Genomic DNA, 17,996 nt, shown 5'->3' with positions numbered 1-17,996 from the left:
AACAATTATTTTTGTCAATTTTATTTTCAACTACACAATGAACGGTTACAGAAACTAAACTAAACCCTGAAACTGAGAATCTCTAAAGTATTTTGTAACCGATGAACCGTGATTGAAACCTTTGATTTCAAATCTTAGAACCTCTTCCTGAAACTGGAACCCCTGAAAATGACGGTATTCAGGAAGTTCAATCTTTAATATAATATGTAATATTTTTATTCTGTTTTTTTTTACACATTCCGATTTCGTGTTTTACAAATTTTTTTTTTACTAAAATAGTGCGTCTGACAAATCATGCAAGTGTACATATTATATACTATATTATAGTATATTCTTTACATATTTTAAGACCAGTAGTCGTGTACCTACTTCTAAATTGATTCTACTTCGGGGATTATGCCGAAACTGGCTTCTAGCTGTCTTCTGCACCGAACTACAATTTTGCTGAGATTCATTTTATTTCGTATTTAAGTAATTTTACAAATATCAAATATCCAAAACTAAGAATATGATGGTAACTAACCATATATCTTAATGTTCTGCTAGTGAGCCGTTTCCGAGAAGATCGATTATATATTTTCGTCACTTGCGGGTCACATGCGAATAGCCAGATGCACTATGTCTGGCTAATCAGACAAAATTCTCGTGGACGAATATTTTTAATGGAAATAGTTCTGGAATATTTTTATGTAACATCCATCTAATTATAGTATAAATAGTTTAATAATTTATAAAATTATAGTACAAGTATGTATAAAAAATCGATTTGTGTACATATGTACGCACGTTAGAAGTTATACTTCTTTGGCGTAACAAAACAAAACCAAACTTGTGATAAACTAGATTTTTTGACTAGCTCTTAATTATCTTGTTAAATTACAAACTCAAGAAAAGGGACTGCTTATTGGAACGCCGTTGGTTTATTTCTATACACTTTAACTTATCTGTTTCTCGTTGTTTTTATTTTTAAGTACCAACTGTCACTCGTTGAAACTGACGTTTAATCGTTTGTTTACGAAATGAATTTCAAATGGCCGACAATAATAAATTCGCTGCCTAGGCAACGGAACAATTCTAAACTATAATATTATACTGTATAAGCGTCACGATTGCAATATCATATTGTGGCGTAAAGTTAGTGCGTCCGGCTGATAACCGAACAATCGGTGGCTCGAATCCAATCGAGTGCGTTTTTTTTTCGTGTGAAAAAATTAATTATGTGTTACATGTCACACGCCAACAATACACTCTGATCTGATTTCCCAAACGCGCCAAAAGAAGTATAACTTCAACTTAAAAAATCGGCGTTTATTTCTACAGTATTTAGACTGAAAATCAATTGCGAAAAAGTGTCACGCATCCCTGAGATTTTTTCCGTTTCATTGAAGCTTCCTCTTAAATTTAATTAACTTGGAACTTAAATATAACAGTTATTATTGTCAAGGTTCTTCACGATAGTATAACTCCCTATGGAGATACTTTATACAAACCACCAAACTTTATATAAACACATTTTCCGGTCGGCGGCCATTTTATCGTCTCGGCCGGGCAAACATTCCCGTTCAAATTCAACAGCCTAATTTTCAAGAAAAACAAAGACATTTATTCAGTGCTGGTGTATAAAAAAAACCTCTGCTGAATAAAAAAATTGGTGGGAATAGTGATTGAATGGAAATGATGGCAATTAACCTTGTGTAAATCGCATTAAACCCGTTTTCTTAACCGGCTAAAAGTTTTATTTTTGGAATAACATTCACATTACGAGCGAAAATGTTTGTTTGTATACAATATACATTATAATAAGTATTCGTCTCCAAGGCAAGTGTACCTATATACTATATAGTATATTCTTTAAATATTTTAAGATCTGTAGTCGAGTACCTACTTCTAAATTGATTTTACTTCTGGGATTAGGCCAAAACTGGCTTCTGGCGGTCTTCTGCACTGAACTACAATTTTGCTGAGATTCATTTTATTTCGTGTTTAATTAATTTTACAATTATCCAAAACTAAGCATAGAATTGTAACTAGCCCTGTACCTTAATTTTCTGCCAGTGAGCCATTTTCTATAAGGTCAATTATATAATATTATTTTTGTAATTTGCGGGTTATTTGAGAATTGCAGGAAACGCCAGTCAGGAACTCGCCTTTTACCGAGCGGGCCGCTTTATTTTGATTCACTTATTTATATAATATTTAATGTAAACTGTACGCTATCTGTCTTAATCTTAAAAATATGGATTCATCACCCCTCAACTGTAACATTACTTAGCATGTCAGGAATCATAGCATGCCTCTCTAAAACATTGCAGTACATGTTGCCTTATCATTCGCCTTCAGCGAGTCCTCTTCTTTGCATGTGACCCTGATTTCGTATCGTATAGGCGAGCCTGTATAATACTAACTCCCGAACCTTATCATACTGACATGAGATACTATCCCAGTTAGCATTCCCCATCTCATCAGGTATTCTTTCCAGATGTCAATTTTTTTAAGAGGTTGGACATCTTTAAACTAGATGAAAATCGAAATGCTAATAGACCACAACATCGGTGGCTTGTTGACATGAAGAATGATTTCCGACTTATTGGAGATCTAGGCGCAAAATACAAAGATCATGAAGAGTTTGTTTGTGGAAGTCAGTACCTATTCCAAGCTATAGAGCTATAATGATGATAATGATAGTGGTGCTCTCACGAGACATAAAGTAGAAGTGGAAAAATGCTACAAATATTCCAAACTTCCGCAGTGTTGCCGCACCGAATCAATTTCAAACCGGCTTGTGCTAAGCGGAAACGGAAATTCGCGATACCGATTATTATCCGACAACGGAATATTATTTTGTAGGGGATTGTATTTATTTCTGTAACAACCCAGAAATGAATGAAAACAGACTATGGTAAATTTCGTATATTTTTTAATTTAATCCAAATATTATGTATTTAGTTTCAAAAAATACATTCTCGTAATAATATTAACACTCCATACCTCATTTAATTTCACTATAATTCAACGCAATGTTCTTCATTTTATTCCAAAGTATAGCAACATCATGTAGATATTCCTTGTAGCACCGCTGAGGCAAGATAAATTGTCAGTTACGAATACGCATTCTCTGTACATATAAATTTTAAAAATATAGATATACTCTTATTAAATGTTTTTATCACTTTTTGGTGAATGAATACCAAACGAAGATAATCTTTTATATTATGAAGTCTCGGCTAAGGCTACTATGTTATTACATTTATATAAAATTAATGATTATAAAAACAAAATAAAATACATTTTGTTCATTATGGGTCAGTATATAATATTACATGTTAGCTTCTACCATGTGGTCTTATAATTTACATGTACTTGCAGAACACAATATTATCTTCCAGAATCTTGCAGAACCATTTGAATACGGAATTAGGTACTCAACAATGCTATGATGTTTGGCTGAACTATAAACGTCAGGATTAAGTGGTAATTAGCTGCGTACTGACTGAGCGAGCAGCCTCGCGAAGCTGCCTCAGGCATTTGCTTCGCTAAAATTGCTGCGCGAGACAGCTCGCAACAAAATTAACGTCACGCGAGGTAGCCGCGCGCAGCACATTTGAGCATCGACAAACCGACATTGATTGGATCGGCCGCGGCAACGCTCGGACGAGGCGGCGCGTACGTTTGCCTCGCAGGGCGTGTTTCGCTCACATGGTGAGCTTTATCAAGTATGAGTGCTGAAATTACCGTTTTAGTTTTTGTAATGTTATAATTTATAATATTCGATATTGAGTGGGGTATTTATAATGATAGGGCTATATATAAACTATATTTTAATGTGGAAAAAGTAAAATTCCAAGTTGTAATTTAGTACAGAGTAGGAGTTTCTTAGCATATTATAGTTTATAAAAATGTATAAATATAATATGACGTATGTGCTAATAATCCATTATTTTTAAATATTAACATACTTATTTTCTGACATTTACAAAATCACTAAACAATGGTTGAAATTTAATAAAACACAATGCTTATTGGTTAGTTGGTATTAAAGGCGAATGTGTAGGATTTATAATATTTGAAAAGGAAGGCTGTATTCAAAATTCAATGGAAATAATATGCCAATGAGTAGGAAAATATTTCTGTGAATCAAACCAAAACTCTTTTATATATTCCAGCATTGTTGTAGATAATAAAATAAGTCGACCAAAATGTCACAGTTCAAACAAATCCGATTCTCCATATTCACACTATTTGTTTTTTCTCTCTCACTTTTATGTCTATCAACCAACATTATTTTCGTAACTTTTATAAAAGTGCGCTAAATAAACTCCGTACCAGGTGCGAAAATTGTTTAGTTCTTGAATCTTTCATGCAAAATTTACAATTTATACTTACGGGAACATAATAAAAAAGATATACATTGCGCTGTTTATTTATTTTTTGCTGAATAATGAACTTTTACATTTTAAATTATTCAGATTCTTGGTTTTTGTTGGTGAAAATTGTTTTTTTTCTAATTCTTGTTGTTATGCGATAATACCAGGATTTGAGTCAATTTCCACACTTGAAAGAGCAGAATGAATGTGCTGCAGATAATAGCAATTTGAACAAATATATTTAAAAAATCAAGATACTGCAAGTGTCATTTGAAAGACGTTTTCATGATTTTGCTGAAAACTGCATGCTCGCATTTATAAATCGATTTGCACTTAGTGAACAAAATGTAATGCAGATGCCTAGTAACATACAAATGGAACTGATTGATTTAAAACAAATTCATTATTGAAAATAAAATTTGATGAGCTTTTTAAAGATCAAAATGCTTCTGAAATAATTAATTTCTGGCGTTCATTACCCTATGCCTTACATATGTGAACAAGCTTTTTCATAAATGAAATTGATTAAAGGCAAAGCAAGGTTGCGAATAGCTGATTCAAATTTGAAGAATTCTCTGCTGCTCTCAGTAACAAATTTAACACCACTGATTGAAAGACTAGCGAAATCCAAACCCTCAAAAGCTTTCAGTGCTCCATCCCGCTTAGACCTCTCTCTCTCATCACATCCAACAACTGTGGTCCAGAGTTATCTTCACCAAACGAGACTCTCCAGCAGCTGTAGCAGAATCAGTGGGATGCACGACAGCGATCACCCTCTCGTCCAAGAGATCATTTCTGACTATTGTAGATTGGTGCTCCAATAAACATGTGTTTTTTGAACTGGCATAAATTAATTAATTTAATTGCGTGATTGAGTTATTTCTTTTCCTGCCCTAAGCGAAGCGGATTCTACCCCTATTTTCCAACCCCAACCGTGAACGTAAGAAGGTAGAAAAGGTGCTTGAATTATATGGCGCATCTGAACTCGTCTGTGAAAAAAACTGAGGTAATATTGTATCAGTGACGTCCCTAGACAGAATGCCGCCCCAGCAGCGCCAAAATGCCGCCTCAATCTTTATAAAGTATTTTTGATCATCCTTTCATGACTCTAATATCTAATAAATGTGTTGTATGGATACATTACTAACAAAATATAAACTGTAATTATTCGCAAATCTGCTCGTGTCGTTTCTGGTCATCAAGGACACCGAAAGGCAACGGGAGTAAACTAGAAATCGCGAACCCAACAAAAAATTACAGTCCGGTCCAAAACTTTTATGTTAATTAATACATTATGTTTCCAACCGCCGCCCCCAAGCGACACTTAGTCTGCCTACCCCACGGGACGTCACTGCATATTATAGATAATACATATTAAAATAGTTTTTCAGTGCGCGCGATGGGTCGCGAGTTCAAATCCCACGATTGGTAAAACCACATGTGGTTTTTATACCTAATCGATTGAGCGAATATTTAACAACAAAAAGTACATTATTATTTTTAGTAAAATACTGTTCTATTCCGGTGGTAGCCAAGTTCCACTTCGGATCGTATAGCTATAGCCAATGATCATGAAATACATCAACCGCGCGATAGACAGCATCATGCAACACCACGCCTGCCCTGCGATGTGATATCGTTCAAACATAATGTTTGTTTCTTTCGTATAAAAATAACAAACTGAAATAAAAAACAACATATTACTTATTTACAAGTTTCTTTTATTTTTCTGAAGGACGCCTCTTTATGAAACTTATAACAACATTATTCTTGATAAAATTATAATCTCCGAAAAATATTTCTCTATTTTTTCCATCACGTACTTTATATTATACAAAAGTATGCTTACTGTTAAAGAATATAATGCTGGTAAAAAACCTCGCTATATCTTTTTATTGCAGAGGTGTTTCGCTCCAAGGTACACAACCTAATAATATGCTAAAACAGTTTTCATACACCGTGTACTTTTTTATAACGAAACATTTTTCATTTTTGCTAGGTTGGTATTTATTTATTTTTAGAACTGTTCTTTTTTCAAAGTATTTTTTTACCGCTAAAGCAGTGATGTCCCTAGAATAAAATATCAAAATATTACATTGCGTTGAATATTATTAATTATGAAAGGTGTGCACAACAAGAAAAAAAAATATAATTATGGCGGTAACGAAACTGACAATTGGAGAGAGGTATTCGATCGGTAAAATAACAACACATACTTGTATAGTTGAAACTATGGTAGAAATACATAATTTTGAAAACACTTTTGAGAAAATATAATATTATAACCAATAGAAAAAATCTTTTTTGAAAAAAGTAAGACACCCCGCAGGAATCGAACCTGCATCTCTCGGGTTTCGTACCCATGCACATAGACCACTATGCTATACGCGCCATACTTAATTGCGACAAATTCTAACTAATGGCTCTTAATACTCTCTGAAGCGCTTTCCAAATTGAATTACTGCTGGCGATCGGCTTTTGTATTTTAAAGTAGGTACTACTTTAATTGCTAACCGACGTCACGGATCACTCCAAGATGTTTTGTTGTAACTTACTTGAACTTGCTAATAATTAGTCATTAACTATAACGAACAATTCACAAGATTTAAGAATGTAACATTCTAATTATTGAACATACATAGTTAATTAAAAATATAATAATTTATTATTGATAAACTAACGGCGCTAACAAAATCTAGTAGGCGCCACTAACTTCCAAATTTACCCCATCTGTTTCTCGCCGTTTCCCCCGCGGGCCACCTTACGTTTCCGGGTACATTCCCCATACACAGACACTCCGCACTTTGAGTCTAGCTATTAACACCTGTGCAGTAGCTGTAACTTCTGGTGCCACGCAAGATTTTTTGATGTAACTTAAACTTGCTAATAATTTTTAATTAACTATTTTTTTTATTCAACGAATATTCACAAGATTTAAGAATGTAACATTGTAATTATTGAATACACATAATTTTGAAAACACTTCTGAGAAAATATAGTACTTATAACCAATCTTTTTGACATGATATTTTCACTGTTGAATACACTATTCCAGTTTTATTGAATATGACATATTATAAAATACAATCGAATATAATAGAAGCTCACGGTCAATTTTAAATTGGATTAGTTTTTAAATAACAAAATACACGACATGACAAAGCTAAATGCAAATTATGTTGTCACAGTGAGTTTTATCAATCAATTTTGATATAATTATTGTCAAATTTTTAGGACTTCACTGCGGATAAGTTTATTCATATTGAATATAAAAATGCTTGAAAAAGTGTATTATTTTGCCTAAGTATATTTCGTTTCGAATACATTTGAGTAGGTACCTACGCGTATTGAGTGAGCTTAAACTTCAAAGCCAGAATTTGACGTTGAGAAATGTTATTTTGGAATATTTTTTATGACCCGAAATGTAAATTAATCGAAAAATATACTTTCAACATACATAAACGATACATATACACATATTCAATCAATATATATTTGTAATATGGCTTCTTTTCCTGGAAACAATATTAAAAAGTGTTAACTTTTTAAGAACCTTTAAACAACAATAAACTCAAACGTTTACGAATTTGCTTGTTAGAATTCCATATTACAATACACAAACATAACCTTTATCAAGACTGGTTAACTATTTTAAAATTTAAAATTTTATTTGTAAAATTATTTTTAAGTGAAATAAGAAGTCAAATCCGAAATTTAAAGAGATAATAAATTTATTATTTTGACATTGGACTTTACTTACAATATACGTATAAATAAATTTAATGTGTCTATCTGAAGTTTAAAAATACTTACATTTTGATCAGCATTTTAACTACGTCCATGATACTTAAAGTTCAAATACATTATGATCACGTTATGTGCTGTCACGTGCTGTCACAGTGAGCTGCCGCTACGGAAAAAAACGTGTGTAATTTCGTTTTTCTTGGTATTTAAAATGTTATCTGACTGATGCTCCCATCCCGTAGCACATTTTGAACCTTAAAACAGTTTAAACGAACATTGTCAGTTAGCAAAATCTGCCGAAATCACCAGAACAACAATAATGAACGTTTTTTTTATCATTTTCTACATGCCTACACAATTTCGACTCATGTCAAAATCGCGTGTTTTTTGTTTTTAGTGATTGGTACTATGTATTTTCTACAGAATGGTGTATATTATCTATAGTCTGCAGATTGAATTCTATTCAAAATATTATCTATGGATGCAGTATCGCAAGTAATTTTAACGTACGCACACATTGAAACTGTTAAAGTTAATTGAAATTAACATGAATAATTAATTATAATTCAAAATACTAATATATTAGAGTTGGCACTCTCCATTTATAGAGATAGTAATCGTTCAAAATATTCCGCGGAAACCATAGCCTAAATTTGTCCCCGTAACAGCATGTGACAGTACGCAACGTGGATCAAAATGTATTTGAACCTTTATGAATATAATATTTTTTTTCTGTCAGCCTGTCTTTTTTGTTATGTTATAAGTATAACTGAAAAACTATAGGACTAAGATTGATAAACAACGAAAGTATATTATACAATACGTCATGGTTAGTACCGATGTAAGATATTTCAATATCTACTGGTTCAAAATATTTAGACATAGCTACCAGGAAACGATGTTAAGAATATAAAGATATTAACATTTCAATTTCGATCGAAGTTGCCAGGCCGGACATGGAAGTTTTCGTTGGCATATCGTCTATTTTTAATTTGTTGGGATTCCGATGTATTGCAATGGCTTTCTTTATTAAAAGCGAAAGGTAACCTATGTACTGGTCTGGAAGTCAAATGTACGACCTGTTTTTATCGAGTGCTTGTTAATCGCTGACATTATATAAAGTTTAAGTTAAATACACCCTCTCGTGTTCGCTGACACGGTTTTTAATAGTGCGTTAAGTCTGCCCCATATACTTATTTTTACATCCGCGACAGTTTAACTCGTAAACGCCTGTCAAATTCAAATACTATAAGAAAGAAACTGTCGTAAAACATGTCTAACCTTTAAAGACGGTCACTATAGCATCGGTAGTAGCTAAAAACATTTTATTTATATATTATTTGTAGCGTAAATTTTTTTTAAACATTATTTTATATAATATTTCTCTTCTTTCTTTTCAGGAGCGCTTCCAATGGTGACTGCGACTGTATTCTGTTTGCCGTTCATCCCAAGATGGTTTATTATAGGCGCCTACTGTATACTCTGCATATGGGGCCTGTATAAGGTAAGATACATAAATTAATTAGCTTATTTTTGGAGGTATATTCATGGTGTCACTTTTTAGCAGTAGACTGTAATTTGAAGATGGTGTTAACTGGTGTTGAGGGGGCTGACGCGCGCTGGAGCCGCTTCGGTGTTCACGCACTCACGCACTGGTAAACGGACGGTACACTTTTGATTGATGATACATGAGATTGATGAATGATGATGATATGTTCAAGATGGATGATAGACGTGACGTTCGCTCAAACCGTATCAGATTTAGCGCAACATAGGTCAAAAATATGCATTTTGCATGAATCACTCTGTAGTTAACGAGGCCTCGTTCGTATCGTATCGGATATAGCGCGATAATTTGAACAAGCCTACGCACTCAGCTGTCTTAGAGTAACTGACTGTTATTCGCAATCACGGTCGTCTCATGCCCCGTAATTGCTGGCTGCCTGGTCTTGTGACAATAGTAAATAAAGATGTGAGGTAGGTGGGGAAATAAGGGATGACGACCACAATATTTAACCCAACCAAATCATATGGTGACAGTTTGTCAATGATAAAATAAATAAAAGGCTCTAAGCTCGACTTCATGGTACCGATACACCTAACATCGATACAAAGATAATTAACCCATCGAAACCTCGGGACGTCCTAATCATCTTTAGGGCTTTCACAAAATACTTTCTTTAACGGCTCATTATTCTGGTTCTGCACGTGTCCTACCTATCGAGGTCGTCTAATCGAGATATTTTGTTTTATACTGTATCCTTTCTAAAATTTACACAATTGAATACTACTGCATTGTGGTTACTGAGGCCTTGTTAATTTTATGAATTTGTGATTTGCCGCCTTTCTAACAGCTTGACAAAGGTGTTTAACATGTCCGATCCTAATATGACCATATGGGCCTCCACATAGTGAAGGTTTGTATTGATAGATTTTGTTTTTTATTTTTTACAAGAAATGGATGTCAGCCATTTGCTCAACCTATTAGGTCCATACTCTGGCTCATACACAAATTGAAAAACAATATGTTTACTTGCCAGACCCAGGATTCGAACCCGGGACCCACAACGCCAAAGGCCAACGCTTAAGCCGCGCGGCCATCGTGGGTGTTTAATAATACTGAAAGATAAAATATGACACCTGAGCACTTTTTGGCAGGTACCATAGATTCGGTCCATTTCGCGCCATCTTTTGTAACCTATTTCATCAAAACGTTTGGTTAGAAAATAAAAAATATAGCCAAATTTGTAAGTACATTATGAAGAAAACTAATAAATTAAACCCCAGAGTGTATAATCTCGTTTAAGTAGAATGAGTTTGTTCCTGCCTACCATAAAAATATTCGTATAAATATACACGATTTGGAGGGATCCTATTGTGTGTGTTAAAATGACGTCTTATGTTTAACCATGTATTATCAGTCAATAGATCCTAACTCCTAGTATGTGTCATAAATTTTTCTTCGTCATGTCGGGCCTTCAATAGCTACAATGTGTCGCTTCAGAAGTTGGCGAAGGCAACACCATTTTCCTCGGCTTGTAGGATCTCGTCGAAATTGCAGCTTTCTGGCCAAGCCTTGCATGAGAAAGGGTGCTCCGTACTTTGCATTTCACCGTAATCGCAGGTTTGGTCATCTGAGAACCCTCACTTCACCATGTTATCTCGAGTGCGCCTTACCATGGTTCTCAGTCTGTTTGTGGCTTTCCATGTACGGTACCCGAGACTGGCTCCGGGTGGGAGATGCTCTGCTGGCTTTACCCAATCTTCGAGACCCTCAGAGGCTAGGTTCGCCTCCCATGCGGATAGTCTATCTTCTTCGGGTGGGAGGGTCAGAGGTATGGTTGTCGCCATAAAGCTTCTTCTGGATTTAGCCTTTAACCTAGTAAAGTATAAGGGATACATTACTTACATATTTAATAAATATAAAATTAGGCAATTGGGTATCTCAGTTTCACAAGAACATCACTTGACCGACAAATGTATAATACAATCCCACTTAGAGTGTATTTATCTCGCCAAATTTATCCAAACACGTAATTTTATTAATCCTTTATAATCAACAGTTAAAGTAAATGGCCGTTTGTCTTGTGAGCTTTATTGCCAATTTGTACGCAGCCACAAAATGTTTAGCCATTAGAGTTCTCTTGTGTTGATACAGCATTACAGCATTAACTATCTCTCAGCCCTCGGATTGCAGGTGGGTTAACCGGTACGAGGTAACGATGGCGAATGTATGTATTCGGACCACGTTATTTATATTCTTGAGATTAAGAATGGACAATCATTATTCGTAGGATGTTTTATCACATTTTAATGGTCAAATACATAGCTTATAATCAGTATCTTTAGAATTATCTTCAAATGTGTTAAACGTGTCCATTTTTTGAATAATAAAATGCCTAATCCTTGTCGAACTTGGGATCACAGAGATTATAAATATATTTTTTTATCGTAAATATTTGACTATATAATGTTAACAACAATTTTACTAATGGTTTTATAAATGCGTTTAAAAATTAATAAATCTAAAAAATCTTAACCCTACTGCACATGGATGTACTGAAATATGACTATATTCTAAAACATTAGATCGAGAAGTTTGAAAAAACACTATTTTATGCAGTCATCAAATGTTTAAAATAAATATAATGGATAATAAGGCTTCAAAATTATATAAATAAATTATCTACAACTTTTAAGAAATGTCCAGACTTATGCTCTGAAAATATTATAAAAGCCTCATTTTGACATACGTGGCGCATGTGGGCCGTTAAACATATATATTCTAATAGTGTGGTCTTGTGTATGCATAATTTCTCAGTATGAACCCGTTGACATCAAAAAGTGGCTAACAACCGTCATTCTAAAAAATCAATCGACATCGATCAGTGCCGGAAACAAACAAATACAATTATTGAAGCTATACTTCTTCAGGCGCGTTTGGAAAATCAGATCAGAGTGTATTTTTGGCGTGTGACATGTAACACATAATTTATTTTTTCACACAAAAATAAACGCACTCGATTGGATTCGAACCACCGATTGTTCGGTTATCAGCCGAACGCACTACCATTACGCCACAGTATGATACTCCAATCGTGACGATTTTACAGTATAATATTATAGTTAAGAATTGTTCTGTTGCCTAGGCAGCGAATTTATTATTGTCGGCCATTTACAATTCCTTACGTAAACAAACTATTAAACGTCATAGCAGTAAGTTGTTACTAAAACAAACTTAAACAACGATAAGTAATTATATAATTTAGTAATATACGTTAAAGTGTCTAGAAATAAACCAACGGCGTTCCAATAAGCGGTCCTTTTTCTTGAGTGTGTAATTTAACAAGATAATTAAGAGGTAGCCAAAGAATCTAGTTTATCACAAGTTTTGTTTTTGTTTTGTTACGCCAAAGAAGTATAACTTCTAACGCGCGTACATAAGTACACACACCGATTTCTTTTAAACAGTTTTAGCGCGCCGCATTGTGAATTTTTCCAGTTCGAGCGCTGCTTTCTCTCACTGTAGATAGAGTAAGTACTGACACCGTGAATATTTGCGTTTAATTAAAGTTTCCGTATTATTTCTACGATCCATGGAAGGCTTTGTGCATCTGTCAGGCGGGAAAATGTTAGTTAGAGCTTTATGACTTGCTACAAATTGAATTTTTGTTTTCATACTCTATGTAGGTATTGTACAAATGGGTATAAATGAATATCTTGGCTTCTAAACGACTGTACTGTTTATATGTATGTATTAATTATTTCCTCTATTCTTCTTCCCTCATCACCGTATCGTAATTAAATTATTATGTGCATCGCTAATGCACGATGGCCGCGTTAGCCTATTGCGTCGTGGGTCCCAGGTTCGAATCCTGGCCCTGACAAGTACACATATTGTTTTTCAATTTGTGTATGAGTCAGAGTATGGACCTTATAGGTTGATCAAGTGGCTGACATCCATTTCTCGTAAAAACAAAATCTGTCAATACAAACCTCCATTCTGTGGAGGCCCATATGATCCTATTAGGATCGGACATGGTCGAAAGAAGAATTGTATTATTACATACCGTACATTAACATCACGAAGCCATGCAAGTCCAATGCGTCGTAAGATGGATTTTGAAGCAGTAGCGAAGGGTGGAGGTAGGCTGTTAAGATCCGCCATAAATAGTGCACAGTAAACTTTGTTAGTCATACGTATTTGTTTTTACTGTACTAAGACTACAATTTACAGATGGAGTTGGTTAGTTTTTAAAAATCAATTAAACCCTGCGAAGCCAAGCCATAATAAATAATAGCCAAAAAATATTCGTCCCATTTATCGGGGGTCTATGACGTTCGGCGCCGGGACAACTGGGCGCTACGCAATCGAATTAAATTCGAATATAAAATAAATAGACGTTCATGGATTATAGGTAGGCTTACCATTCGTCCCGGTTTCACAAATTGGTTTCGGCGTCCCGGCTGGTTTATAATAAATTGTCATGACTAGGGATTCCAATCCCGGGATCCCGAACTATTTTCGATACCTATGAATCTCGGGATTGATAGACATAATCCCGATACTTTCTGCATTAATTTTTTTATCAATGTTTATGGAAAATAAAATAAAAACGAAAATATAACAGAAAAAATACTTTTAATAACAAATTACTACATTAGAAATAAACTGAGTCTGAATGATGTTTTATTTATACCCATGTGTAAGTTGCCGATTCATTTTATTTGTTCACATAAATTAATAAAAATGAGAAAGTTTGGAAAAAACAATGCTTCGCACTATTAACAAAGTAATTCCATCATGATCTCATACGTTTTACGAAGAGTTTTATTAGATTTATGAAGAGGAAAGGTCATAAGTACACCATGATTTGCTTTATTATTTTAAATCTCACTAACCCATTCATTAAGTCTTTACTGTCATCATATTCACAATATTATTTATATTACAATATTATTTACTCCATTAAACTTATGTCTTTCCAAGATTGAACGTATACAATATTAACAATAAATGTCTTAAATAGAATAAATTATACTACATATATTTTTCACCGATTTTATCAATGTTATTTGTAAATATAAAAATTTTATATTAACAATGGGATCCCGGGATTGTCAAATTGTAATCCCGAAATCCCGGGATCAGAATTTTGGCTCGGGATTGGATTCCCTAGTCATGACCGACGGTAGTAGCGTATATGTGATGAGATAGCGGGGAAAGGTGAGAAAAAAGTTCATTCCAGCGAGAAGTACGACTGGTACTATAAATAAATTAAATAAATTAAATTTCTGCTGCAGCACAGACCTTCTGCATTCTTCTTTTGAACATACTTTTAATAATAAAACAATTTTTGGTGGTTGAAATGGTTTCTTTGCCCTATATCCCGTTCTTGTCCCGGTTTAGAGTTTCATCAATATGGCAAGCCAAATTATAGGTACTTTTAAAATATAAATTTAATACTTATACGTAAATATATTACTTAATACTTGGTGAGAATTTAAATATGCACACGTAAATAATGATTTAATTGTGCATAATATGTTTAAGTTCCGGCGAGAAGAGAGTAATTCATTTATTTTTACATAAAGCGCCAGGCATAATAATTCTCAATCTGCAATAAAAAAACATTATGTCAAGAGCAAAATGAATTAAAACTACCAAGTAGTACAAAGAAACTTATTAAACTTCCTCGTCTAGCTAGAGTATAATATTACGTTTTATAACTTTGCACTTTTTACTACACTGATACGCTTCTTTGCCTGATTACCTCGCATAAAATTAGATCAAATAATATTCACTTATATTAATATATGTAGTAATAATTGTACAAATAGATAATTTATGTAATGAAAGTATTTTTATAATATATTAGATCATTTTCATCCTAGAGCCGGAGTGCAAAGTTATGAAGCGTATACTCTACTTTCTGTATTAAATCGTAACAAACGTCTTTTTATTTAATTAATGAATGTTATTTCATTCGACAGTGCGGCGCCCACTTGTCCTGGCGTCCAGTTGTCCCAGTGACTTTATCGGCGACTTATTTTAAAAACATGTCCAATATAACGTCGCGCACTTCAATAATTCAAATGGCTGCCAAAGTTACCATGGACATTGTGGAGAGCTCTGAACGTGAGAATGTGATCTAACTAGGGATTGCAATACCGGTATTTCAAAACCGGTATTCGATTTTTTATTGATACCGAAATACCGTTTTTAAAATCCAAAATACCGGTGTTTTCGGTATTAAGAAAGCATACGCGTAGATATATGTTATTTTTTCATTACTTACTACTGTATTGTATAATAAATTAAGTTGTATCCTGCCGAAACGCAAATATATTGACTGGAAACCAATAAAAGTTAACTAATATTAAAACAAAATCCCTCAAATACACTTATAGAATTGTCGCGATGAATTGACATATTTCGTAAAAGAAAATATTCATGGCAAATATTTCCAATTATTCTATAACTATTGTAATTATTACAACGGTTATAGAAGATCCAACGAACGTTGAATTTCACAAAGATTTGTTTGTACCCGATAATTATAGTATTTGTAAAAAAAATAGCAGTTCTAAAGGTCAACATAATAAATGTAGGTAGGTTCTTTATTAGGTTTCTATAAAATAGTGTTTTAAATAATTTGTAATAGTTATATTTATTCATAATGTACTTCTTTTTTCAATAATATGTTTGGACGAATACCGGTATTCAATAAGAAATACCGAAATACCGGTATTGATATATTCATTCGGTATTGCAATCCCTAGATCTAACCATTTGAGTTTTCGATTGCTTACTGTTATAGGTATCAAATAATAAACGTCGAATGTATTTAATTGACTAGAATTGTTATTTACTTCCAGGCGATGACTGCGTGGTCTCCATGGGAACGAAGACTGTGTTTCCTGCTTCCCTTCACGATGCGAATCCTGCTGGCGGGATTACGTGGCACCAGGTTTGGTGGAGGGCATCCGGAGTCCATCACACATGTCGTTTTACAGGTTTGTTTCCATTTTACCACGTTTTTATTAGCTTGTCCCGTACAATTTTTTTCTTGTTTGTCCAATACAAATCTTGTTCGCCGCTCCTTAATATGTGCTGTTTCTAAATAGTGCATTATTTGCCCCCGCAAAACGTCATTATCATTCCTGGAGAAAATTTTTTCTCTAGAAACAGTCTAATGCTCACCGTTAATTTTACCACGTTTTTATTAGCTCGTATTCTTGTTTGTCCGGTACAGATTTTTTCTTGTGTCCAGTATAAATTTTTCCTTGTTTATCCAAGATTGGACGATTGAAGATTTTTAACTAACTTCCCGACTAACTAGACGTTCGAAACTTTTAGAATATATCAGAACACGATGACAATGCATTCTTTTAATACTTTTAGCCATCTTTAAGCATAATTGAATTCATTTTCAGTTAATTCTGTTTTGTATGGAAAGTTATTTCGGAAAAAATTCGTAAAAAAGTAAAATACTATTATTGGTTGCTAAGGGGGTCCTAGCAACTAAATTATTAATATTATACGTGCGTTACTATGGAAATCAATGTGAAATGTCAAAATGACATTTCAGTATTTTATATTTATTCAGTATTTCTATCAAGTATAAAAAAAGTATTTATTAATACATAGAATTGTCAAGTTTATATGATTCAACAGAAAATTTAAAAAGTGGTGCCTATATAAAAAGTTCTTTTTATCTTGTAATTATTTAATACTTATCACTAAAAACCGAAACGAGGCTCTTTATAGCCTTTGCATCATTACTAGGAATGGTGATCAATCTATAACAGACGTTATGCCGGGTCCACACCGAAAACAAGTCGCGCGACAACTCGTTAAATTTTACGATAAGCATGATAATTATCGTAAAATTTAACGAGTTGTCGCGCGACTTGTTGCCGGTGTAGCCCCACTTTTACGTTTCAATCTCCTTCCATGTCAATATTTTGCTTCCGTTATTCTTAATTCGGCCGTTTTCTTCACTGTGTCATATTAGTCTATGACTGTGTCGCTCCATCTTGAAACTGCACGTCCTCGCGAACTCTTTCGTATGACGACATCAGTGATTCAAAATGAAATGCCTCCCGAACGCCTGACATTATAATATTATCTTCCGAATCAAGACTTGTACAAATCCGACATATTATGATTGCAGGGCCCACATGCGCCACGTAGGTCAAAATGGAGCTTTTATGGTATTTTCAGAGAATAAGCCTTGACATTCCTTAAACGTTGTAGATAATCTATTTATATAATTTTGAAGCCTTACCATTTTATTGGCGATTGTTTTATATATGATCTACTAGTACGTTATAAAAATTAAATATTGGAGTAATCCGTGATGTCGGTAGTAATTGAGATATTTA

At 33.8% G+C, this 17,996-nt stretch overlaps 1 protein-coding gene and 1 long non-coding RNA gene across 2 annotated transcripts in view; one reads left to right on the top strand and one right to left on the bottom strand.

Moving 5' to 3' along the window:
* The window catches only part of LOC147073085 (uncharacterized), a 692,917-nt gene that overhangs the window by 634,606 nt on the left and 40,315 nt on the right, over positions 1–17,996 (bottom strand). The gene's annotated exons all lie outside the window — the stretch shown is intronic.
* Positions 1–17,996, top strand: part of LOC147073088 (progestin and adipoQ receptor family member 4) — a 300,264-nt gene that overhangs the window by 276,275 nt on the left and 5,993 nt on the right. Inside the window, exons 3-4 of the mRNA XM_085945223.1 lie at positions 9,509–9,612; positions 16,488–16,625. Coding sequence (XP_085801349.1) covers positions 9,509–9,612; positions 16,488–16,625 — 242 coding nt within the window. The remainder of the gene's footprint in view (positions 1–9,508; positions 9,613–16,487; positions 16,626–17,996) is intronic.

This window comes from Rhyacophila brunnea, unplaced genomic scaffold, assembly GCF_057557595.1.
Source record: "Rhyacophila brunnea isolate RB1 unplaced genomic scaffold, BYU_Rbru_1.0 scaffold_18, whole genome shotgun sequence".
Taxonomy (NCBI): Eukaryota; Metazoa; Arthropoda; class Insecta; order Trichoptera; family Rhyacophilidae; genus Rhyacophila; species Rhyacophila brunnea.
Note: the sequence above shows the minus strand (reverse complement) of the source record. Positions and strands in the feature narration are given on the sequence as shown.